General features: G+C 39.6%; 1 protein-coding gene and 1 pseudogene across 2 annotated transcripts in view; one reads left to right on the top strand and one right to left on the bottom strand.

Annotated features, from left to right (window-relative positions):
- Positions 1–27692, bottom strand: part of DIAPH3 (diaphanous related formin 3) — a 511880-nt gene that overhangs the window by 454681 nt on the left and 29507 nt on the right. Inside the window, exon 2 of one of the 2 annotated variants that reach the window (XM_006090522.3) lies at positions 25280–25312. The exons of the other annotated variant lie outside the window; for it this stretch is intronic. Within the exon in view, the coding sequence (XP_006090584.1) occupies positions 25280–25312 (33 nt within the window). The remainder of the gene's footprint in view (positions 1–25279; positions 25313–27692) is intronic. 2 annotated transcript variants of the gene reach the window in all.
- LOC111826384 lies at positions 20333–22200 on the top strand (annotated as a pseudogene).

Genomic DNA, 27692 nt, shown 5'->3' with positions numbered 1-27692 from the left:
TTAAAAATTCATTTCCTTAGTTGCACTAGCCACAAATCAAATGCTCCAGAGGTACATGTGGCTAGTCTAAGCACATAGAGAACATTTCTATCACCACAGAAGATTCTATAGACTAGAACAAATATAGCCCATTGAAGAAATGCAACTCTTAAAATTCTCAACTTAAAGAACAAGTCACTTCACTAACAAAACAAAATGTCTTCAAATAATGGGATGGAAAGATAATAATGCTTACCTATCAAATTAGATCTTTAAAGGGAGATAATGCCTAGGAAAACTACTATGTGCCACACTCACACATGGTCCATAAAACATGTCCTAAACATTAAGGTACTACTAATATGACACCTTCCAGTGGGAATTAGGAAACAGTTACAAAACTCCACTGTTCTCATCCTAACAACCAAAACAAGCCACAAAAACTACAAAATTGTAGTAGTTTTGACTTCAACCCATCAGGGAGCTGAAGACACAACAAAACCTCTAAGAACTAACTATCAAGAAGTAATAGGCTGCTTTCATCAATGACAAATAGCTGAAAAGAGTTAAACAAGAGTAAAGGAAAACCAAAGTTTTAATGTACTACTACTGGTATTTTCTGGAGCATCATTGATGTTTTTCTCTCTCCTTCCCACTCTCCTTTCCTCTCTTAATTCAATAAAAATATATTTAAAAAAACAAAAACAGCCAAAATCTCATTAATGCTCAGATCTCAAGCCCTCAAAAACATGAGGCCACAAATGAGCTGAATAAAATTAAAGTAGCAAGGAAGCCAAAACCCAGCTCAACTAGAGATCACATTGACTCAGCCCCCCCCATTCTAGCAGTCTGAAAGAACAGCCGGGCCTTTTTTGGAAGCAAATATTATGTAATTTCTACTATACTTTTTTTAAATGTCCACCATACGACCAAATATTACGAGACGCACAAAGGTCAAGAAAACGTGTACCCTACTCAAAAGAAGCAGACCCAGAGATGGCCCAGATGGTGGAATAACCAGACAGACTATTTGAAATAAGACATATAAAAATAACAAAAAATATAATGAAAAGAGTGGACACCATGCATGAAAGATGGAGAATTTCAGCAGCAAGGTCATAGAAACCTTTTTTTAATGTCTTTTAAAATGAAAAGTGTATCAGAAGTGAAGAATTCATTACATGGGCTTAATAGAACCTAACCATTGCTGAAAAAAGAATTGGTGAGCTGAAACACAGATCAAGGAAAGTACCAAAGTTGAAACAAAGAGAAAAAAAATGGGAAAACGAGGGAAGGAGGGAAGGAGGGAAGGAAGGAAGGAAGGAAGGAAGGAAGGAAGGAAGGAAGGAAGGAAGGAAGGAAGGAAGGAAGGAAGGAAGGAAGGAAACAGCAATCAAGATCTGTGATATAAAATAATGTAACACAGGTGTGATCAGGGCCCAGAAGAAGACAGAGTGAGAATGGTATAGAAGACATATTTCAGGTCTAATTTAATTGATTTAAAAAAAATCATAAAAGTACAGCCAGAGAAATGAAGTCATTATATACACAAGGAAAAAAAATGACAATTAATTTCTCACTAAAAACAATGTTGGCAAAAGCTCAGTGAACTGAATGTCAGCCCATGGACTAAAGAGTCACGGGTTTGATTCCAATCAAGGGCACATACCTAGGTTGCAGGCTGGATCCCTAGCCAGCCCAGTAGGTGTGTGTGCAGGAGGCAACAAATCTATGTGTCTCTCTCACATCAATGTTTCTCTCTTTGTGTCTGTCCCCTTCCCTTCCACTCTCTCTAAAAATCAATGGGAAAATATACTCAGGTGAAGATTAACAAAAAAAGGACAAAATACCTTTCATAAATAGAAGTAAAATAAAGACATTTTCAGATACACAAAGGTTGAGAGAATCTGTCTCCAGCCAGCATGTACTGCAAAAAGTGTCAAAAAAAGTTTTTCAGGCCAATGAGGAATATACCAAATTGAATTCCAGATTTACAGAAAGAAATGAAGACCACTGGAGAGGTTATTCTGCTTGATGTTGGTGATACACAGATCAATGAGCTATTTAGGACATAGATAACTAACAACCAAGTAAAGGAGACAAGCACAGGTAATTATATAGCTGCTAGTGGCCCAGTGCACGAAATTCATGCACATTAAAAGGGAATTAATTAGAGGAAATATTTTAATATTGCTATTTGCCCTTTCTCTATAATAGAAGTGTCAGAGATGAAAAAATTAGTAAATGTATATGAAAATCTCCCTCCTGTCAGAGTCTGGGGTGCGCCGCAGGACCCACAGTCAAGCCCCCGCCCACCACCCACAGGCACTTCCAAAACACAGGAAACCCAGACCCGGCCGGCCCCAACCCCATTGAGCGAGACCCAGACCCGGCCGGCCCCACACCTGTCAAGCCCCTCTGGGTGGGGGACGCAGCCTCAGGTCCCCCAGCCTGAGGTCCCCCGTCAAGCCCCGCCAGGCGGGGAGCGCGGCCTGAGGTCCCCTGCCTTGGCCAGGCTCCATGCAGCCTCAGGTCCCTGCAGTTCTGTCATTACATTAGGGCGTCCTGACCAATTTGCATATCCCTCTATTATTAGTATAGATATAGAAAATGCAGCAAGTATACAATGTATTACAGTAGCAAGAAAAGGGACATATAACTTACCAAGATAAAAATGCTCTACTTAGGAATAACCCAAAACCATACAATTGTCTTCCCATAAATATATTCCACAAATTATTGTACCTATGCACATTAGTACCCCAATTCTTCATATTTATTTCAAAAAACTAGGAGACACCAAAATGAACTGTATTTAAGAAATGAAACTGATTATCTGTCTTCTGAATTACCACTTCATTGCCACCACTTCTACATAAATGATATTGATCCTCGGTGGAAAAACTATGCCAACTCCTCCTCCTCACACACCACAAAGTGTAACTTGATTACTATGCTAAACTTATCACATAAAATTAAGCAAAACATCATTAATACAACATCAACATTATAAATGTAAACATGTCAATGAATGGGAATAGTAAGCTTAAGCAATTCACAAGCTGATTTGTGATTACAAAACTTGATGGTTTGTTCCATCAGTGGTGGAAGAAATAAAAATTTTTACTTCTCACCAAAAAACAAAAAAATTTCTTAAATAAAAATCTCTAAATGTCATAAAAATGACAATGGCTAATATTTACTGAATCTCTTCTATAAGTTAGGCACTGTGCTAAGAGCTTGAACTGTAGCATCAGTCTGAATGCATCGTGTAATCCTTACAATGTGGAAACTGCACACCTACATAATAAAGGACAAGCTCCAAACCATTTATAAATAAAAATTTCATAGTAGTTGGCATACAGAGTAGTGTAAAGGGGGAAAAAAATCATCCTATTATGTTTGAGTGGAACTACATTTATATCAATAAACAATATCAGAATTTACATAATAACAAGAAAATAGAATTAGCACACCTTCCCCATAGGCTTAGCACTTACACTCTGGGGACAGTTGGATTTTATCCAAGTGGAAAAACAAATTTGCACATTACCACTAGCATAGCAAGCTACAGCAAGATAGGGAAAATTAGCATATCCCTCTTCTAGCTTCCAAATCTTCAAAGTCCAAACAGTAATATGAGATACAAAAGATCAGTGTTTCATAATTTCATTACAATGCTTTTATCTATTTTCCATGATTAGAAGGCATGAAAGACAAAATAAGAAAGAAGCTATAGGAGAAAAATAAATACAACCCTTCCTCCTACACTAGAACAGTAAGTTGAATTTGTTGAATACCTCAGGCTTAAAGTAAGTGTTCCCAGGTATGTGATGCTCTACTAAGCATTATGGGTAGATACCACGTAATTAAGAATTATTACAAAGCTAGGTGCAAAGTGAATTTTATTATCAAATCATTTTAAATGTTCTAAAGAAATTTCATTTTTTTAAAGGGATGATACTATGTCTCCACTTATAAATGAAGAAAAAATCACTAATATATCTTTCATAGAATTGCACAAACAATTTGCTTAAAGCAAGGCACAATAGAACATAAAAGCAAACTTTTAAAATACTTTGTACATAAAAACACAATAGAAATTCCCATCATACTGACTATAAATGGTTGTTATTTTGTATTTGGCAGTTTGGCTGTGAATATGTGTCTTTTACAATTTGATTGTGTAGCTACTTTTTGTCTTAAAGATAAGCTAGAAACACAACCCAAGTAGATGAAGTACATAAATAATGTGCCTTTGCTGAAGAATTGGTTAAACACACAGAAGACTGAGGGAATCCTACATAATAAAAGCCTAATATGCAAATCGAATGAACGGCAGAACAACCAGTCACTATGACGTGCACTGACCACCAGGGGGCAGACACAACGCAGGAGCTCCCCCTAGCCCACAGGCCCCAACCGGTGGTGGCGGTTAGGGGAGGGGCCGGCGAGCAGGCAGCACCAGGCCAGCCAAGGTGGGAGCCCCCCGATCGCCCTGCCTGCTGCCCCACAGAGGGAGGCAACCGGTGGTGGTGGGGGACTGGGCCGGCAAGCAGGCGGCACCATGCCAGCCAAGGTAGGTGCCAGCGGGGGTCCCCGATCACCCTGCCAGTCGCCCCGCAGATCAGCCCTGATCACCAGCCAGGCCTAGGGACCATACCCATGCACAAATTTCGTGCACCAGGCCTCTAGTTCTATCATAATGCTATTTGAAGGTAGTATGCGGGAAGCCACCACTTGCCGGTACTGTCACGAGAGTGCACCAAGGAACTTGGAAGGCGGATGGACCTTGGGCATTATTAGGGTTGACACTAAGCACCAATTGTTCCTGTTGAGACAATGGTAGCTCAAGGCAATTCCCTAACCTAATAATACTTTTACTGGTTACCAAACTTTACCTTTGATATGCCTGTATGCATTGCTAAAGGGAAAATGTGTACTCAGGTAAACAAATAGCGGACCAGGCCAAAAGTCGGTGTGTCTCTTCAAGAAAGAGGCTCCACCTGGCCCCCAATGCCTTCTAAATTCCTATTTCTTGTACAGTATTTTCATTTGTGCATCGGCCTCTCCTTCAAATCCTGAACTCTGCGCGAAGGTCGTGGCAATAGTACACCACACTTAATAGGGCTACAGTTGTGTCGGGGGTGTACTGAGTTTTATAAATTAGTATCACTTATCTTCAGGGAAAGTTAAATGAACACACTACTGAGTATTATCTCACACTGATAATCAGTAATGACAGTTTAAATAAAATTGATTTTAAAGAACAGGCTCTTATAAACTATTTAGATTTTTAGCTATAGCATAACATGGTAAGAGTGAAAATGCAACTTTAACTCTTACAACATTTTAAATACTAACAGAAGTACTTTTTAATTTAAAACCAAAGGAACATATTGTAATTATTGGTCATCTTACAACTTAAATAGTCAGGAAAAATTTATATGATCATAATCATACGTCCTTAGAACACAGAAGGGAGTAGATATTTTCATGCAATCCAGAAGAATTATTAAGCAAATAAAAGTTCATTGTAATTATAGAATCAATTTTATATGAATGTATACCTGAAATCCAGAAAAAATCATTAAAATTATCAATTTCCATGCAATCTTGCGCTAAACTTACTTAAGTGGAGGGGAAAACCTAACAGCTTAAGTAGCTTTACCTTTTAACTAGCAAGCAACTTAATGGTTAAATACATGGCTCTAGAGCAGTGATGGTGAACCTATGACATGCGTGTCAGAGGTGACACGCGAACTCATTTTTTTGGTTGATTTTTCTTTGTTAAATGGCATTTAAATATATAAAATAAATATCAAAAATTTAAGTCTTTGTTTTACTATGGTTGCAAATATCAAAAAATTTCTATATGTGGCATGGCACCAGAGTTAAGTTAGGGTTTTTCAAAATGCTGACACGCCGAGCTCAAAAGGTTCGCCATCACTGCTCTAGAATCTGACTTTTGAATCCTACCCAACCACTTAGTACCTAACACAGTGAGATGTCAATAGTAAATAAAACTACTTTTGACCCTTCCATCTGGAGGTAAAATGACTGAAATGCTTTAGCTGACCGCTTTAACGCAGCACATGCGCCTACATACTCCCTATTCTATCACAGAACAGTTTATTCCCTTTATATGTCATTTCATGACTTATGAAATCCTGTCATTATTTCATTTATTTTATAACTCTTTCCCACTAAAGTGTAAGTGCCATGCTAGACAAACTGTCAACTATTTTTAGTCACTGTGGTAGCCCATCTCTAAAATAGCCCCAGTGATCCACTGACTGTGTAACCACCAATAGGATATTGTGGAAATTATGGAGTGTGATCTCCAAGACTAGATCATAAAAGACATCACACGTTTTGTCCCACTCCCTCTTGGACCACCTGCTCTAGGGTATGTCGGCTGCCAAATCAGGAGGACACTCAAGACGACCTATGGGGAGGCCCACATGGCCAACTACTGAGCTACAGAAGCTAAAGCAGCACGGAGGCCTCTCGCCAGCACTCATATGAGTGCACCATCTTGGAAGCCCCAGGTGAGCCTTCAGATAACTGATACTTATTATATAGCAACAGATGAGTAATACAGAGCTCCTCAGAGAATAATACTTTTAAAAGCTCTAGACAGCATCTTCACTGCAACCTCATGAGGCCCCAAGCCAGAACCACCTAGCTAAGCAACTACCAAATTCCTGACCAACATAAACAGTATGAGACAACTGTTTGCTGTTTTAAGTCACTAAATCTTGGGGTAAATTGGGGAATAATTTTTACATAGCAACAGGTAACTACTACAGCCACTTGTGTGTGTTCAGCCTTATAGCACAATAGATGGCAGATAGCTAGCAGTCAATTAATACTTGTTTAAGGTATAAATGAATGAGCAATTACTGGATGATAAAATATAGTGCCATCCCTTCAGATAGACGTTCACCACCTAAAGAGAAAACGCATGAAAAAGAACTAATTATAAATTAAGGTAAAGGTCTCCAGGAAAATCATAAGCCATGTGAATCAGCAACAATAGGAACCAGTGATTAATTCTGGGGAGAAGGAACCTCGAGAGGCTTTGGAAAGGGATCCACCAGGGAACCCTGTGAGGCTGATGAGACAGTACATATTACCAGCTAAACAGTATGCCTGTCTGTCCCGTGGTCTTTATTAAATTGCTACTGATATCACTATTACAAAGATATATTTAGAGGAAGGATGGAGTGGTTGGAATTAACCATTCATTGTTTCAGGGGTGATAAGCTACCATCCCACTCAGAGACCACAATCCTATCACTCAGTAACAATTCCCAACAACCCATCAACTACTGCATTCTAACTTCAATATTCCTAAATGTTATAAATAAACTTTTCCAGCTCTCAATTTGTCTTAATAAAATTATAAAAAGTTCCTTAGCCAGAGGTTTCTGTGAAAATTTACCACTACCTGAATTTTTAAAAAAGCATACTTACAATAATTTGTTCACATTTAGATTTCATATAGTATTTTAATATTAAATAAGAAACATAATTATGTCCGGTTTGGCTCAGTGGATAGAGCGTCGGCCTGCGGACTGAAGGGTCCCCAGGTTCGATTCCGGCCCAAGGGCATGTACCTGGGTTGTGGGCACATCCCCAGTGGGAGATGTGCAGGAGGCAGCCGATCGATGTTTCTCTCTCATCGATGTTTCTAACTCTCTATCTCTCTCCCTTCCTCTCTGTAAAAAATCAATAAAATATATTAAAAAAAAAAAAAAAATAAGAAACATAATTATGTTCTTACAGCATAGAAAATATAGAAAAAATTTTTAAAAAATTTGGGTACTGCCCCAGATGGATTCCTAGAAATTCCCGGGGGGAACCTTTTTGTGAAAGCACAAGTTTTTTGAAGCCCTGTGGTCGGCAAACTGTGGCTCGCGAGCCACATGCGGCTCTTTGGCCCCTTGAGTGTGGCTCTTCCACAAAATACCACGTGCGGGCACACACGTACAGTGCGATTGAAACTTCGTGCCCCATGCGCAGAAGTCAGTATTTTGTGGAAGAGCCACACTTAAGGGGCCAAAGAGCCGCATATGGCTCGCGAGCCACAGTTTGCCAACCACTGGTCTAGCCACTATGTATACACCTGAAACTAATCCAATAATATTGAATGTAAACCATTTTTTTAAAAATTTAATAAATACATAAAAATATAAAAAGTCAATAAAATTTTTTAAAAAGAAAATGAATAAAATGTCAATTTTAAAAAATTTCCTTTCAATTGCTTACAAGTAAGTTACAGCTTACAAGTAAGTTACAACATGCGATATGTCTTCTACAGCCAAGCACTGCCAAGTAGCCTGCAGAGATGCTGCAGAGGGAAGAACAGGCCTCCGAACAACAATCGGCACCAGCTTGCCAGGCACAGGTGAGCCTCTCTGGAAAGGGGATCTGCAGCCCCATGAAGCCACGTCTCACCGAGACCTCTATCAGGAACCATCCTGCTTCCAAATTTTTCACTCCCAAAACTGTGAAATGTTAAGTATGTATTACCGTTATAAGACACTAAGTTTTGGGATAATTTACTACTTAGCAACAGACGATTAATACAAAGATCCTCACAGAATACTTTTAAGTGCCTAAAGCATATACAATTACAAAGAAAACTAAATAAAATGGTGTTATGAAAATTCTAAAAACTAATTATAATATAGTAATATATTCATCTTCACAAATGCATTACATAACAAGAGATAACAAAGTCTAATTTCAATAGTGTTGTATATAAACCGTATTTTGAAATTTCTTCAATAACTACAATGTTTTGAAAACATCTGTGATTTCTATGTTGATAAAGTCAGGCAGGCCAAATCCTACGGTATGGGGAGTGAGGGCGCCGGTACCTTTATTCATAAGTTTTAAAAATACTAAATTTCACTTACCAGTTAATGAAAATAAAAATTTAATATTTTCCTATTGAAGTTCAAGGATTCAAGGGCACCATAAATTCTACCACAAACTCAGGTCAAGAACCCTTAGTAGGCAGATATGGAATAGTGCCAGAAATTGTGGTGGAAAAGACCAAAGTAACTCAAGTTCTAATGCCTTCAATGAATCAGTGGGAGGGACAAGAAAACATACAGTTAAGACCAACTAGGAGAAATGCACAGAAATGCTTAAGAAGAGCTGGAAGCTTTTGAAGGAAGAAGATACCAGAAAAGTAAAAACTTCAAAGAACATCTAGGGTTCCACAGAACAAGAAGGAAAGCATGAATTCAAAATGACAGGCTTTGAGATACAAAGGGCAAAGGAGGAGGCTTTGGGAGGCCTACAGGAGTTGAGAAACAATGTGAGATTAGAAGAAAAAGTGGAAGCCTCTAGGTCAGCAGTTCTCAACCTGTGGGTCGCCCTTTCAAATGACCCTTTCACAGGGGTCGCCTAAGACCATCGGAAAACACATATATAATTACATATTGTTTCTGTGATTAATCACTATGCTTTAATTATGTTCAATTTGTAACAATGAAATTGGGGGTCACCACAACATGAGGAACTGTATTAAAGGGTCGCGGCATTAGGAAGGTTGAGAACCACTGCTCTAGGTGCTTGTTGATGATATCGATTAAATATATATGACTTCTGATGTTGACTCGGGTCAGCAGAAAATTGAGTTGAATTGTAAATAACTAATGAAAATTAATAAGGAAACATAAATCATGAAACCATGTGGACTGTATCTTATTCATCTTCTCTGTACCTACCCTAGTTCAGGCCACTTGGACAACTGCTACAACCTCCTAAATTGCCTCCATGTCTTCACTACCCCTTCCCTCTACACTACCTTCCCTGGAGCCATTCTCTACACTAACATCATTTTGATCTGAAATGTAAACCCAATCATGTCCCACATTCCTGTGCTTTAAACCCTTCAACCTTTGCACCCCCATTACTCAGAGGATGACATTCAAATATCTTACCATGGCTCAAAGATCCACTGTAATCTGAATCTTACTTCCTCTCCAGACAACCTCTTCACCATTCTACCACCCTTACACTCAATGATCTAGATACAATGAGTAACCTAAAGTCTCCTAAGTGTGCCAATGCTATTTCATGTGCCTAAAACTTATCCACATCCACAACTCATATCCCACCCACTTAATCTGGTGAATTTCAATTCAATCTTTAGCTCTCAGTTTGAGCTACATCTCATGTAGGAGCCTTCCTGACTCCTCAAGACTGAGTTAGATCCTCCAGATCTAGGGCTTGCTTACTTACAGAATAGTACGTATACTACTCTGAAATTGCCTCGTATCATAGAAATTTATTCAACTAGGGCATAAGTCCCTGATAACAGGAATTGTTATTTTATTCACTAAACCACTCCTAGAACTTAGCATAGTCCTAAATATGAAGTGTGTCTTTTATTAATATTTGTTAAGTGAATAAATTTATGAATAGCTTTCTATCTTCCATAGCTGGGACACAAGCCACTGCTTCTTGCCTTCCAAATCCTTCTCAACAATATCAGGAAGAATGCCAGGTGTTGTGGCCTTTACATATTCAGTAAGAAAACCAAGACTCTTTCCACACTGATCAAAGAGCAGCCTGCTACACTAAAAATAAGCATGAATTTCTGTAATGTAAAACCATAGAGTAAGATAGTAAGAAAAACCTCACTCAAAGGAGCACAAAATCATTTTAAAAGAATGTAATATTCAAAAAACGTTTAATTTCTATCTACCCACATCTACTCAAAGTATAATGATAATTGCATATATTCAAATATTACAGTTCTCTTTTAAAAACAAATATAAATTAGCTTTGGAAATGACTGTAACACTTTATTTTTGAAAGACAGACAACAGTACTCACTCATGAAAATTATCCAAAGATATCAACAATTGCTTTCTACTTGCCAACCTGACACTTTCACTAGGAATCCATTCAGTTGACATCCAGGGAAGTAAAATTATTAGAGTAAAAAGGTATTACAACTCCTGCCAGCTTAGATTCCAACTCCTTCTTCAAAACTCAGCTGAAATCACCTCTTTGAAGTCTTCCCCAAGATCAAAGTTGACCTTACGACTTCCACTGAACCTAATATACTACTGTTCCAGCTCCTATCACACTGCACTCAAATGTATAGTGATTATGTACACATCTGTTTCCCCACTGTTCCCAGAGGGAAGAGGCAGTCTTATTCATCATTGTGTTCCTATGATAGTAGGTACTCAATAAATGTTTAATGAATGAATGGATAAAAGGATGAATAAACAAGTCTGCACACTCTACCACATTTTAGTATATTCAACACTGAGAGCTCTTGATCTTATTCCCAAATTTGTACTGATTTGAGGAGGAGCTCTCTAAACTATTTCATAAATATTTAAAGACCCTAAGATAGTACTTAAGTGTTACTACTGGAAACGTAAGTACAGGAAGCTTTAATTAACTCATAGTAATGGGCTCAGAAAGGCCCACCTGACTTAGTGAATACTTTAAATTTTATAAAACTTGTTTTAGTATATTTTACCACATATATTTCATTGCCCCACTCCACACTGGTATTTCTATTTTACACACAAGAAAGAGTATATTTTTAGTTTAGAGTTTTACAAAAAAATTTTGGAAAATAGCATCACTGTTTTTAATTTACTAAGAAAAATATAATAAGTTCATAAAAATGCAAAATAAAAGCTTTATGTCCTACTAGGCCAATAAGAAATTATTTTAAATAATTCTTTTAAGTTGAGCTCACTTTTAAAGCTAATGATTTTGTTTCATTAACTGACTTGGAAGTTAGGTACATGTTCATATAATCAAAATCATGATTTTCTTTCATTAAAATAATTTTATTTTGTTTTATTTTTATACATATGATGTCTGATTTAGTATACTAGTATATACCACAAGACATATCACATCTAGGTACAGGAATAGTCTGCCAGCAGATAAAAGCAGTCCTGGTAGGCTTGTTCATTTGGAGAACTCCTCTTTGAGTGAACCAGCTTCACAGAGTGTACTGGAGTTTTCTGGTAGCGGTTAGTTATACTGAGTGAGTCAAGAGGCCCATAGAGAACAGTGAAAACTGCTGAAAGCACTCACCAGAACCCATGCCCAGACCGGGTGACACCCTCAGTGGCTCTAGGACCCCAATCCCCATGGGGAACTTTAAGGGGAACCAGGAAAACCTATAACCTTATCGGGAAGCAGATCGCAGTTGTGAGATCTGTAAGCGGTCTCCATCCAGTCTTCCTATGTCCTAGCAATTTAAATAATCTCATATCTTTACCTGTTGCCATTTCAGTCACATACATCACTATTCCTTTGGCATAAACCTTTCTCAGTTTTATTCACTAGAAATATTCAAAATAATTCATTTCTTAGTTCATTTCTTATAGCAGAAAACTTTTTAGATACAATCCTATATAATAAAGAGCTGATATGCAAATGGTCATTGCGCCCTTGCGCCGGGCCGGAGGACCTGAGACCGTGCCCTGGCACCAGGCCAGGGGACCTGAGGGCCGCGCCCCCCCCCCCCCAGGCCCCACCTGCGGGCTTGACAGGGGTGGGGCTGGCCGGGTCTGGGTCTCACATGATTTTGAGGCATACACAAGTGGACGTGGACTTGACTCTGGGCCCACGGTGCACCCCTGACTCTGACAGGAGGGAGATTTTCATATACATTTTACTAATTTTCTTTTATCTCTGACACTTCTATTATAGAGAAAGGGCAAATAGCAATATTAAAATATTTTCTCTAATTAATTCCCTTTTAATGTGCACAAATTTCGTGCACCGGGCCACTAGTGTGTTTATAATTTTGTAGATACAATATGCTTACAATTATAATTCTCTCAGGATTAAAACCAACGGCTCTGGCCCAGCTGGCATGGCTCAGTGGTTGAGCATTGACCCATGAACCAGGAGGTCACAGTTCAATTCCTAGTCAGGTCACATGCCCAGGTTGCAGGCTCATCCCTGGTGTGGGGTGTGCAGGATGAGCCAATCAATGATTCTCTCTCATCATTGATGTTTCTAGCTCTTTCTCCCTCTCCCTTCCTCTCTGAAATCAATAAAAATACCTTTAAAAAAAAAAAAAAAAGACCAACAGCTCTGATATAAATTTCCCTTGTCAGTTTAAAGGTCAGAAGTCTCAGAGAGATGGCTTAAAGGAAAAATGAGAAAATAATGAGACATACACTGAGATTTTACACTGGCACTCATGGTGTAGTAGAAAGGGACAGCACTCAGGTGGCAGTATAACTCGCTTGTTAAAGATCGTATTCTCTGGGGCCAGTCTGCCAGAGTTCCCTGGCTGCCCCATGACTTTAAACAAGTTACTTAACCTCTCTCTTACCTCAGTTTTTCCATCTTTAAAAATAGGAAAAATTCCCGGGTAGCATGGCTCAGTGGCTGAGGGTCAACCTATGAACCATATGAACCAGGAGGTCACGATTTGATTCCGGGTCAGGGCACATGCCCAGGTTGTGGCCTCGTTTCCCAGTGTGTGTGTGTGGAGGGGGGGGGGGGGGGGCCGGAGGCAGCTGAACAATGATTCTCTCCCATCATTTATTTTTCTATCTCTCTGAAATCAATAAAAAAAATATTTTAAAAAAAATATTTTTTTAATGAGAATAATGATGCCTACTCAGAGGCTTGCTCGAAAAATTAAATGTGCTTATAAAGCTAACATTCGGAACAGTACTTAGCACACAGCTAATAATTGCACGATCCTTACTATCACTTCACACACCTTCTTCCAATCAGCAGCTATGTTTTCACATTCTCTAAGTAAATTCTCTAACAACTTACACATCTTTCTATTCCCTGGAAGTTTCCTGCATGTTGACTAAGGAATATATATCAAATCAGAGAAGCAGACTCCTACCATAGAGGCCTTAGATGCCATGTTAAAGAGCTTGGGCTTGATCTACACATAACGGGTGCAATTAAGCAGTTTCAAATAAGGTAAAATATGATCAGAAGTGCAATTTAGACAGGTCACTCTGGTTGCTGTGCAGGAGGTTGGTTTTATAGAGAGCAATAGGAAGTTGTGAGTCCTGACAAGAGATAATAAAAGAACTGGTGCTCTAATAGAAGGAATTCAGAGAAGAAAATATTCAAGAAATAATTAGAAACATTAGAAGGGTGAAGCTATTAGAAGGGTGAAGGTACCTTATAAGAGAATATAGGAATAAAAACGAGAAAAGTGAAAGGTTTAATTTGGGGCATGTAGAATTTCAAATACAGATTAGACATCTATATGAAGGTAGTCAAAGGCTAATACACTGATATCTCAACTTGAGAAAAAGGTCACAGAGTTATAGACAAGAGTGATTATATACAGAGGAGAGCAGTGGCTTTAGGAAAGAAACCTGAGAAATCACAATAGTTTGATAGGCAAAGAAAAATACACACAGAGAGAGAAAAGGAAAGGTCAGAGGGATATAAAACCAATAGTTTAGTATAGCAGAGCCAAGAAATCTTCATTTTTCAAACAGAAAGGAGACAACTGGATCAAGCAGAGCAAAGAATCCACTAAATTTCTAAAGATTAAAAATTAATGAATATCACAGGATAAACACGGTCATCCTATATAATATAAGGCTAATATGCAAATTGTCCCCTCGGGAGTTCGACCACTCACTATGACGTGCACTGACCACCAGGGGGCAGCACAGAACAAAGGAAGGCCCTGGCCAGCAGCTGGCAGCCGGGGAAGGAAGGCCCAAATCAGCCCTGATCACCAGCCAGGCCTACGGACCCTACCCATGCACAAATTTTGTGGACCGGGCCTCTAGTTTCATAATGAAGCAGGAATTTTGGGGGAACATAGGCAGGCTTAGGGATTTTTTAGAATTGGGGTCCATGGAAAAGCATGGGGCTGCAGACTGGGAGGAGGTACATTTCCATAACACAAGGAAGCCAGGTGCAGTTACATTTCCATAAGACAAGGAAGCAGCAACAGGTATATTTACATAAGACAAGGGAACTGGAAGTAGCCAAGAAAGGTCTACATTTACAAAATAAAGAGAAGAAAGCCCAAAGGGAATAGGAAAACAATAAGGAAGGAGGGGGAGAAAAACCTTTGAGCTCAGGCGTTACTATAGTAACCAGTCTAAGGGAATAGTGACCAATCAGAGGGGATATCAAGGCACCAGGATCTGCAGCCTATATAAACCATAGGGAAAGGGAACCCAGTGGGACCCTTTCCCCCTTCCTACATAGGAGTCAGTACTGTGGGATACTGACTTTGCTTCTCGCCATGTGGGAGTCTGTACTTGTTCTTCAATAAATTTCCAGCTTTAGCCCTGGCTGGGTAGCTCAGTTGGTTAGAGCGTCACGCCAATAAATTTCCACCTTTGCTATACCACTTTCTGTCAGTGGATTCATTCTTCAATTCCAGCGGACAAAGAATCCGGGTTCCAGTCCAAACATTCGGTATCAATAATAATAAAGGATTCATAACAGTCATAAATGTATATTCACTTGATTGGAATGCTTCAAAAAAATGACACAAAAAAGCTGAATAGAAGTGAAAAGATAATTTTAAAATCCTAAATTATATTTGGAGACGTCAACACTTCTTTTTCAATAATTGTCAGAACATGCAGGCAGAAAATCAAAAATATATAAGATGTGAACAACACTACCAACCAATTTGACCCACTTACTATTGATAGACCAGTTTTAACAAACAGTGCCCATGGAACATTCACCAAGATAGACCACATTCTCAGACAAAAGGCAAGATTCAAAATTGAAAAGGACTGAAATCACACAAACTATGATCTCTTGCCAAGGGAATTATATTACAAATCAGTAACAGAACAGTATCAGAAAACTCCTCAAATATGTGGATGAAAGGGGCCACATGCTGACCTGACAAGCTCAGGAGAGGCCTGCATGGCAGTTCTGCAGACTTGGAGACCTAAAGTAACCACAAAGGATGGTCTGAAATTAAACTTTAACTAAAAGCAGTTATGGTGGGCAGTTATGTCCTAGGCCAGTATCTTCACTGACAAGATCAACTTTGATCCTTACTGAGCCCATTTGCCTTTTTTGCCTCTAAGATAACATACCCTTGAAATGTCTGGGTAACTTGTAACTTCCCTTTTTTTCTGGAGCCCCTGGGGCACAACCAAATGTTCTGGGCAGATACTATAAATTCCTTCATTATCATGTTAATTGATCCTGCTACCCTATCACAGAGGTTTCCCCCTGCTTCGCTTAATCCCACCTCCTTAAATCTGTCACCAATGAATTTCATGTATAAATACGGATGTAACCCTGCCATTCTCCGGAGCACTATCTCAATTCGTTGAGGTTCTGCTTCCCGGCATATGTCGACAGTTTGGCTCAAATAAACTCACAAAAATTCTTTACAGGTTTCAATGGTTTTTTTTTACGTTAACAAATACTTGAAAATTAAACAACATATACCTAAATAACCAATGGGCCAAAGGGAAAAAATATCCACAGGAAATCAGAAAGTATTTTGAATATTCAGAAAATGATGCCGTAGGCTCTCTGAGAAAAAATTAGAGCATAAAATTCCTATATTAGAAAACAAGAGTCTAAAAAAATACAAGAAAACAAGAGTCTCAAATCAATTATTTAAGTTTCCACCTTAAGAAACCAGAAACAGAATAAGGAAGAGGAAGGAAATAGTAAAAATAAAAGCACTATAAAGAAAATTTCTGAAACCAAAGCTGGTACTTTCAAAAGATCAATAAAATTAACAAACCTCTTGAGTCCAGGGATGGGAAACATCCGGCCCACAAGCCTTCATTTGCTCTGGCCCCTGCCAAGGCATTAGGTGTGAGTGAATTAAATGTTTGACCAAATACAGCAGGCTAATTTTTAAATTGATAATTTTGTATGGCCCTCGAATGATGTTATAAATATCCAAATGGCCTGGAAAGAAAAAAAGGTTCCCCACCCCTGCCAAATCATACTAATCAGGGGGAGAAAACAGAAGACACAAATTATCAATATCAGAATTGTAATCGGAGATCAACACAGATCCTACACTTAAAGGATAAAAAAATGTTATAAACAACTTATAATTCAACAACACAGATGTGGAAAATTCCTTGAAAGAAAATGACAAGATCTCAGAACTTCCTCTAGTTGCTACATAGGCCAACGTCTGGTTATCTAGCTACAGCTGTGAACCATGTGGGTCATGAAATTAATGGACTGGATTGGATCACTTTTTTGGTTGTCTTGGGTTTTTAATGGAATGGAAAAGATCAAAAAGGAAAGGATCCCAGTTTATTATGCTTAAAAATGTTAAATACTGTTTCTTAAAACATGTTTCAACTGAGAGAGAATTTGTATGTATGTGTGTACCGGGCTACAAAATAAAATGTATTCCTTTCTGTGGGGCCTCATCAAAGTTTAAAAACCACTGCTGGCAGGCAAAACAAGGGATTACGATAGCAATGCTGAAGTCCATGGGAAAAAATAAGAGATTATCAGTAGGAGCACTGTACTTCCGACAAATGATTGTGAAGGACAGGGAAGAAAAAAGCAAGGCAAACAACTCCTAAAACACTCAGTGCACATGGAGATGGAGAAGTCAGCACTGTGATAGCCACATTCAGTTTCTCCCAGTTTAAAAATTGTCTCCCCTCACTGTACTCCTCCCTTTTGGTCTCTACAAGGAAAGCTTTCTTTTCAACCCAACTATAACAATGGAGGGTGGTAAACTCAATTATTTTCTTCACCTTTATATTACCTTTGCACCTTGCACTGCACTTTAAACATAGTGAATGCTCAGATAGCATAGAATGAACACTGTTTAAAACATATTAACTCTGCCTTGGGACCTCAATGTTATAGTACTACTTCATTCTTTGAACCAAACAGTGTCCTGTGAAATTAAATTCTGATAGTAACTCAAGAATAAGCTTAGTAGGTGAAGGACTAGTACTTTTGCAGGCCTTTAACGAAGCAACTGAAAGAAATGGGTTTTTAACATTAATGCTTCCCAGGATGTTTCTATTTAGTGTTTCTAAAACCCTGTTATGACTACAGCAGGCACCACTCTTAAATGCCTCTCTCTCAAGTTCTATCCAAGAAGGCTATCCACACTAAGAAGTTCTAAATTAAAAGCACACATGTAACGTGTATGTTGTGGAGGTGGCAACCTTTAATTAGAAAACATAATGCTAGCATACATCAAAGCATTAGTCAGTGGCAAACGCTTTCCTGAGCTCTAACTCACCAGAAATAGTTTAAAGAGCCCTCAAAATATCCAGCTATCTGGCCCTCCTCACAACTCTGCATAAATCTTCAAGCATGTCAAACTCGCGGCCACCAGGAAGCATGTCTTGTATATACATACCCTATAAGCCTCAATCGCAAATATGTCATACCACGCCTCTCTATCCACCAGGAAATATTTTTTAAAGGGGTTTAAAAAGCACAGAACTAAATGAATAGTTCAACCTACTTGGGCTTAAGTGAAACACACCAAAACTCTATGAGGGGAAAGTATAATTAGTCATTCTTTACAAATAAGCAAACACATAATTGATTTATCAAGGTCACAGAGCTAAGAAGTGGTGAAATTCTGTCTTTCAATGTCTTTTGATTCCAAATCCAATGCTCTTTCCACACTGCATCAATCAACAGTGAGTAAGAAAAACCTTACTGTCAGTGTTTCCTGTTAAGCCTAGTCATACTTATTCTCTAAGCTCCACAACAACGGGTACAACGCTCACACTAGACTATCTGCCCATCCTTTCCTGGACTTAAGAGCCAGGCTAACGCACAAGGTCAGAAAAAAACAACAGGGAGAGCTGGGGAGACCGCAGTTCAGCCAGTGAGTCCATGTGAAGAAGGTCAACAAGCAATCCAGGAGAGATGGGCATGAGTACATCTAAGATGAAGGCAGGGGCAAGTCAACAGTCAGTGACCCAGGCAGGTGGTCAGAAAGACAGACAAGCAGGTCCTTGTCAAAGGTTCTCTACCCTGGGCAAAAGCAAGACTCCATATCTGGGAAGCCTGACCTGGACCAATCTGGCACAGATCCAAGGAAACCGCAATACCACACAGGTTATCAAAACAGTTACTCATTCTTTCAATCCAACAAAGAACTTATGAAGATGCTTACCATATGCCAGATAACATACCTGAAAATATTAATAACACATTGTCTCTGTCTCCAAAAGGTATAAATTAATGAGAAAGACAGATAATAAATGATGTACTGCTTTAATAAAAATATACACAGGGCACTATGGTAACAACCCAATAGCACTGACCTTACTAAGCCCAGTTGCAAGGACTGGAGGAGAGGTGAGGAACGAAGGAAGGATGGGAAAAGAAGATTAAGAAAGTCTTGCCACCTGGCTGGTGTGGCTTAGTGGTTGAGTATCAACCTATGAACTAGGAGGTCATGGTTGATTCCTGGTCAGGGCATATGGCTGGGTTTCGGGCTCGATCCTCAGTGTGGGGTGTGCAGGAAGCAGCCGATCAATGAATCTCTCTCATCATTGATGTTTCTATCTCTCTTTCCCTCTTCCTTCCTCTCTGAAATCAATAAAAATATATAAAAAATAAAGAAAATAAAAAGTCTTGCTCAGTGGTTAGAACAGCCGTGGGCAAACTACGGCCCGCGAGCCGGATCCGGCCCGTTTGAAATGAATAAAACTAAAAAAAAAAAAGACCGTACCCTTTTATGTAATGATGTTTACTTTGAATTTATATTAGTTCACACAAACACTCCATCCATGCTTTTGTTCCGGCCCTCCGGTCCACTTTAAGAACCCATTGTGGCCCTCGAGTCAAAAAGTTTGCCCACCCCTGGGTTAGAACATCAACCTCTGACCCAAAGGGTCATATGTTCAATTCCTGGTCAAGGGCACATAACATGGTTGCAGATTCGATGTATCTCTCTCATGTTGATGTTTCTCTCTCTCTCTCTCTCCCCTCTCTCTCCCCCTTTCTCTTTCCCTCTCTTTCTCTCCCTCCTCCCTCCCCTCCACTCACTCTAGAAATCAATGGAAAAAATATCCTTGGGTGAAGATTCAAAAAAAGAAAGAAGCCCTAACCGGTTTGGCTCAGTGGATAGAGCATTGGCCTGCGGACTGAAGGGTCCCAGGTTCGATTCCGGTCAAGGGCATGTACCTTGGTTGCGGGCACATCCTCAGTAGAGGGTGTGCAGGAGGCAGCTGATCGATGTTTCTCTCTCATCGATGTTTGTAACTCTCTATCCCTCTTCCTTCCTCTCTGTAAAAAAAAAACAACAATAAAATATATATTTAAAAAAAAAGAAAAAGAAAAAAAGAAAGAAGAGGCAAGGCTAGGCCTGCAAGTCTGTGGCGAGCCATGGCCATGGGTCTCCCGCAGGATGGAGTTTGTGAAAGTTGTCAAAAATAAGGCTCTCTTCGCCCTAACGGATAGAGCATCGGCCTGCAGACTGAAGGGTCCCAGGTTCGATTCCGGTCAAGGGCACATACCTTGGTTGTGGGCACATCCCGAGTCGGGGCATGCAGGAGGCAGCTGATTGATGTTTCTCTCTCATCGATGTTTCTAACTCTCTATCCCTCTCCCTTCCTCTCTGTAAAAAAATCAATAAAATATGTTTTTAAAAAAATAAAAATAAGGCTCTCTTCAAGTGATAGCAAGTGAAATTCAGAAGACTACAAGAGGGTTAAGCTAATTACTATGCCTGGAAATGCTGGGTAATCCAGGATAAAAATAAATACAACACACCTAAATACCAGATGATAGTTCACGTAACCAACATAAATATCATTTGTCAGATTGCTTATGCCTGTATAAAAGGAGATATGATAGTTTGTGCAGTTTATGCTCATGAACTCCCAAAGTATGATGTGAGGGTTGGCCTGACAAATTACACTGAAGCATATTGTACTGGCCTGCTGCTGACCCTCAGGCTTCTCAGTAGGTTTGCCACGGACAAGATCTATGAAGGCCAGGTGGAGGTGACTGGAAATGAATACAACATGGAAAGCACTGATGGTCAACCTGGTGCCTTCACCTGCTATTTGGATGTAGGGCAGGGGTGGGCAACCTTTTTGTGAGTGTGTGCCAAAACCAGCAAAATCTCTGACTCAAAATTCTTCTGCGTGCCAACCCTAATTTTTTGAGAACATGTTACGCCTACTTGATATCTCTTAAGTGTACGTATGTGAAGAACCTTGAAGAAATAATAAAATTCATTCGAGCGACAAAAACACAGTAATATGACGATGCAAAATACATTTATTTTTTAATGTATATATGTACACTGATAGTCCGACAGAAAACTTTATGACTCCGTTTGATATTATCAGTGGGACTTTTGCTGCTGCATCACTGATGACAGAGATTTTACATCAGGTTTATATTTCGTGACCTTCGGAGATATGCACGAGCTACTACTTTCATCCGTCAGGCTACTCCTATTACGAGACTTAACAAAATTCATCACTGAGAACAAAGTTTCACAAGCGTATGTGGATGAAACCAAAACACTGGTCAGATCTAGGAAGGCAGGGAGAGTTAAGGCAGAGGCATAGAAATTGCTCTTCCCCTCTCTCATCAATCCATGTCTATGGTCTTTAAGATAACTTGTTATGTAAAATTATTTATTTATCTAAGATGCACCCACACTGAATTTATCTAAAAAATAAAAAAGTCAATATTAAGAAAAAAATTGTAAATGGAAGATTATAAGAGAGGGTTTCGCGTGCCAGCAAAAGTTACTGGCGTGCCATGTTTGGCACGTGTGCCAGGGGTTGCCCACCCCTGATGTAGGGCTTGCCAGAACTACTACTGGAAATGAAGTTTGGGGGGCCCTGAAAGGAGCTGTGGATGGAGGCTTATCTGTCCCTCACTGTACCAAACGATTCCCTGGTTATGATTCAGAAAGCAAGGAATTCAATGCAAAGTACAGTGGAAGCACATCATGGGTCAGAACGTTGCAAATTATATGCATTATCTAATGGAAGAAGATGAAGGTGCTTACAAGAAACAGTTCTTTCACTACATAAAGAACAATGTAACTCCAGACATGATGGAGGAGATGTATAAGAAAACTCATGCTGCTATACAAGAGAATCCAGCCTATGAGAAGAAGTTCTAAGAAAGAAGTTAAAAAGAAGAGGTGGAACCATCTCAAAATGTCTCTTGCCCAGAAGAAAGATCAGGTAGCTAAGAAGAGAGCAAGCTTCCTCAGAGCTCAGGAACGAGCTGCTGAGAGCTAATAAACCAAATCACAATTTTCTATGAAGATTTTTCAGAGAGACAATAAATTTATTAGACACACAGCTAAAAAAAAAAAAAGTCTTCACTGAGGAGGAACCCATTTATTAATGTATAATCAGAGCAAGACTGGCTTTGAGAGTAGCCTGTTGAAGCAACTCCATAACACAAATGTTTCTAGAGATTGTGGGCTAGCACTGTGCAGACAGAGTCATAGAACAAAGGTATCAGAAAGGTAAGGGCATAGTCTGAATGAAAACGGGGGGAAATATAGACTGCCCATAAAATAGGAACAAACCTCAAAAAAACCATCATGTAGAATACTATTCATCAATAGAAAGGAAGTAGTAATATGTTTCAACATGGATGAACCTTGAAGACATTATGCTAAGTAAAAAAATTCAGACACAAAAGACTATATATCATATGACTCCATTTATATGAAGTGTCCAGAAGATGCAAATCTCCATTTTTTTTAAAGCAAATAACTATTTCTACCATTCCTTCTTAAAGGACCATGGGAATCTAGAAAATATAAAAAAAAATCAAAACACAAACAGCTGCCATTCAGGGGTAACGAAGGACCGACACAGCCCTTAAATGCAACAGGCTCCCGCGTCACAGCAGAGAGGGCTCTGTGAACAGGACAGGCTCCTCCCTCCCAGCGTGGCCTCACAGATCAGAATCCCCGGGGGCGGGGCCTTTAAAACACTTTTCCTAATATTCAGCCCTAATATTCAACTGGCAAGGTCTCGCCCGAATGCCCTAGAGGACCCGGTGCCGGTTCCTCTGTCCCGCAGCCCAGGCTGGACTCACTAATCCTCAATTAACACTCAGGACCCGCGAACTCCGGAGGAAATACACCCGCCTGCCATGTTTTTCCTCCCAGGGCACCTGTCTGCATTTGGAACTGCGGTTCCACTCGTGTTTCCTGGGGCCTGGGCCTTATTCCCCCGAGGCCATGCTCCCCGCAGTGTGATACAGGGCGGAGAAGTCCAGGAAAGTAGCGAGAGGCTCCCACGCAACCAGGTGGCTGGTCTCCGGCAGGCATCCCTGGCGGTACCCAGAGGTGTGGCGATGCCGTGACAGCACCAGGACAGAAAGGCGCTGGAGGGCACTTGCAGGTGCTGCCCGCTCAGCGGAGCTGGCAAACAGTCCTGCGCGGTGCGGGAGGGAGGCAGCCGGTCCCTCCGCCCCCTCATGTGCAGCAGCTGTTGGTGCTCGCAAGGAGCACATCTGCACGACCTCATTGTTCACAGGAAAGGGTTTGCGTTGGTCCAATGACTTCACTCTTCTCTCGCCGAGAGATGCCTTGGTGGGAGGAAGGGCAGGGGAATGCATGCGGGCACGCTGGGGGTCAGCATCTTCAGGGCTGCCGTGTCGTGGGTTCACTTGCGGCCAAGGCACTCCACAATCCTATTTCCCTTCATGCCATCAAAAAAGAAGTTGTTGTTGTGAGGTGGGTCCCTTTGAGACAGGGCCTTCACGATTTCCTGGGCCAAGACCCCTCCAACCACTGCACACACAGGAGCCATCTCGGAGAAGCAGAACCTGACAAAGTCTTCAGGAAGCAGGTCAGGATTAACACCCAGGGAGTCAAGCACATCGTTTCGAATCTGGAGCAACAGCTCAGAATCTTCCCCAAAGGTATCACAACTAGGGTCTCTTCCCTTATCCGTGCGGAACTTCAGGAGCACTTGAAGGAGAAAGCAATCCGAAGTTGTGCGATTCAGAGCGGCCTTTGCTTTGTCGCTGCTCCAGACAGAAAATAGACTGGCAATTGCCTATGGCTGAGGGAGCTGGAGGTAATTAGGGAGTGACTGCTTAAGGGTATGAAGTTTCTTTTTTGGTGATGAAAATGTTCTAAAATTGATTGTGGTGATGGTTTCACAACTCTAAGGATATACTACAAAACACTGAAATGTACACTTTAAATGGATGAATATTTGATATGTGAATTATAGCTCAATAAGGCTGTTACAAACATACCACTGTGTATTCTCATAAAAGTTCAAACATAAACATTGCAGATGGTTTTATTATCGGCCTTAAGCTATTTGAAAACTAAATCGACAGAGTAAGTGTATAGGTGTGGAGCTGTGTGGAACAAGATTCAAGCCACAGCTGCACCACTTGCCAGCTGTGCATACTTGAGAGAGCTACCAACTTAACCTGTCAGCCTCAGTGCCCTCGGTGGAAGAATGAGGACAACATCAACCTCGCAGGGTGAGAAATTACATACATCATCTTCATAAGTGCTCCACATTGCTACCATTTTCTAAATACTGTTGCCTGAGAAATAAATGTCATCCTGAAAAGTTTACATAAATACCCTTTTCTTAGATACAATACAAAGGAATAAAACACAACAATCTAATTCAATTTTTTTAAATCTGCATGTCAAGATCTAACAGTATGTCTCATTCACAGTTGCACAGCCATCTTACCCTAAGATGGTAAGTGTCTAAGATGCTGCTCTAGATTACCAGGGATGCTAAACAATTGCTGAGTGCCCACTATGTTTTAAGCACTCTGTTTCATATTTGATATAAGGTGAATTTGAATTCGAAACTTGGTCAGTAGAGTGAAATGCTTTGTCCTCCAATATATATACAAGAATCTATAAGGGTGCTATGACATGTTAATTCCTTATAAGAAGGGCTATTATTTTCAACATGCAGAACATATACTAAGGTTGCTTGGTTCTCTTGTAAGTAAAATTTTTTAAAATTGCACATATGGTATTCAGTCTGGTCTATTTTATTTAGCAACTATATATTTCTGAAAAGCCGATATGTCTTTAGCTATTTTTTTTACCTCTTTTTGAAGTACGAGAGCTGATTTAAATAATTTAAGGTTGACTAACAATTTGTAATTAGACAAGTTTTTTAAACACATCAACTAGTCCCTTTTACTATTTAAAAGCAACAATGTAATACATTTTACCAGTTCTGCCTCTTATTTTAGCACCATAACAAAGTATATTTCCAAAACATGCAGTTTTTAGCAATATCAAAGGTGTTAGCACAGCATGCTATCGACATCACATAGTTAGTTAAAATTTACAAGGAAACATTAAGAACCTTACCATGTCATCTGTCAATGTCCTAATATTTAAATGCTGCAAATGAAAGAAACCAATCGTATCAGTAATTTATAACAGCTTTTTAAAATTTTAGCTAATAGAGTACATTTAAAATTCTACAATGCTAAGTTGAATGTAATTAAATTCCTGATAGTCTAATAAAAATGCATTATATATAATTTTAATCACTTTCTTGAGAAGATGGGCAAAAGCTGCCCTGAATGTGGTAGTACCAAACATTTCCTAAAATTTCTTGTATTTGTATACCAAACTAGAAATCTAACTGTGGTACAATTAATATATTCTCCCAATTAACAATATTAATTATCATTAAGTATATGAACTTAGAACACAATAAAGATTTAAATATAATTTTCAGAAATTTGTTCACATTATAAAACAGTGAAACTTTAAATATACCATTAACATGCAACACAGTAGATAATGAAGTACTTTGCTGGCTTAATTAACTTAAACAATTCTAGAAACAAAGAGGAGAATACTAGAACAAGTATTTGCATCTTTAACATCAGTATGATTTATCACTAGTGGTGACAGTAGACACTTCCAATTTCATTGCTAGCTTCTTCAAGAACCCTTTTGCTGATTTCCTTGCTAGACAAACATAAGGCCACTTTAGAAAATGAATAAATTAGTTTCCTGCAAAGTGGAGTTCACAAGAAAAAGTACTGGGGTGGGGGAGGGGGGAATACAAATCTAAGTTTTATAAATTCCAGAGTCGGGAAAGGTTTTGTCTCTCAGTAGCTAGAATCAATTTCCAATTCTCCTTCCTCTTACTCATTATGGCATTAGATCACTGACCGGGCAGAAAATGGATCAAGTGCATTTCCTAAGTAGGAAATGCGTTGTACTACTTTGTAAGAATATACCTCAATGACCCAGGTTAAAAACTGTTACAGTATAAATCACTATCCCAGATTCTCTTCTGTCTTTCACCAAGATGGTCCTTCATCTAGTACAGAGGAAACAGCAACTTGAGGAACCCAGAATGAGCTTTGTATACACCAAAGAAAACGCAGCTAAATAAATGACGACACGATTCACCATTAGCCACACCATTGGGTTCCAGACTGACTGCCTGCTAAATTAGGAAAAAGGTACAGGGGGCCTTGACTTAACAGTGCCCCGACTACCGAGTTTTTTGAGATACCAGCTGTCTCTCGGCCGATTTTTTGCATTGAGTTGACAGAGTAATTTGAGTTAACGAGCTCCTTAACGAGCTCGGTCTCTCAAGGCCCCACTGTAGTAATAACAGTGGATTAACAAAGGGGTTAGTATTTAATTCTGGGCTGTAAAATTTGCTTTTAATCAATACTATCTCTAGTCCTTGAAATTAACAAGTATGCACAAAGGTCCTTAAGAGTGAGTGTAATCCAGGGCAGGACTAAAATTTCTGAGGCACTTAAGGCTCCAGTGTCACCCCAGAAACCATTACTAGAATTAAACCCAATTCTACCCCAAGTCCACAGAAAAAGGGACATGGAAATCTCAACTCTCATCACACCTGAAAGGGGGTCATTTCAAGGTTCTCTGATGAAAGGAACATAGCTGACTTCTGACAATAGCATTCTGGGTGGCCCATTGGTTAAAACATAAGGCCAAATAAAAAATATAAATTTATGGTAGTTATTGGGTAACTATCATCAGAGCCAAATACATGGTAATATTTAAAAACTAGAGGCCCAGTGCATGAAATTCATGCACTCGAGTGGGGGTGGGGGGTGGTCCCTAAGCCAGGCCTGCGCCCTATCGCAGTCCAGGAGCCCTCGGGGGATGTCCAACTGATGGCTTAGGCCAGCTCCTCAGGGACGTCCTTAGTGCTGCTGCAGAGGCTCCTGCACTCACCAGCCGTTAACCCAGCTTCTCGCTGAGCGGCACTCCCCCTGACCCAGATGAATTTATCAACTCAGCTAGGTGACACCTAAAGCCCTGGCATCCTTTGTGGGATGTCTGAATGTTAATATTAATTCACTCAAGTTTAATATAAAGTTTACAATCAAGGTTCAACCTGTTTAAATTATAGACTTCTAGACAGTGGAGGAAGTGGATGACTGACATAGAATCCTCAGATAATTCTGTGGGGCTTTAGCTTTGTGTAGCCACAAAACTACAGGGGTGATATCCTTAATTAAAAAAAGAAAAGCCCGGCAGGTGTGGCTCAGGGGAGCACTGAACCAGAAACCAATAGGTCACCTGTTAGATTCCTGTCAGGGCACATGCCCTGAGGGTATGCAGGAGGTAGCAGATCAATGACGTTTCTCTATCATTTATGTTTCTATCTCTCTATCCCTCTCCCTTCCTCTCTAAAAAAATCAATAAAAAAAATATTTTTTTTAAAAAAGCTTTCACTAAAACAAAGAAGAAAAGACTTTATTATAAAAAAGTTTTTGCCTTC

This window comes from Myotis lucifugus, unplaced genomic scaffold (assembly GCF_000147115.1).
Source record: "Myotis lucifugus unplaced genomic scaffold, Myoluc2.0 scaffold_74, whole genome shotgun sequence".
NCBI lineage: Eukaryota > Metazoa > Chordata > Mammalia > Chiroptera > Vespertilionidae > Myotis > Myotis lucifugus.
The sequence above is the reverse complement of the archived record's forward strand: the minus strand, read 5'-3'. Positions and strand labels throughout refer to the sequence as shown.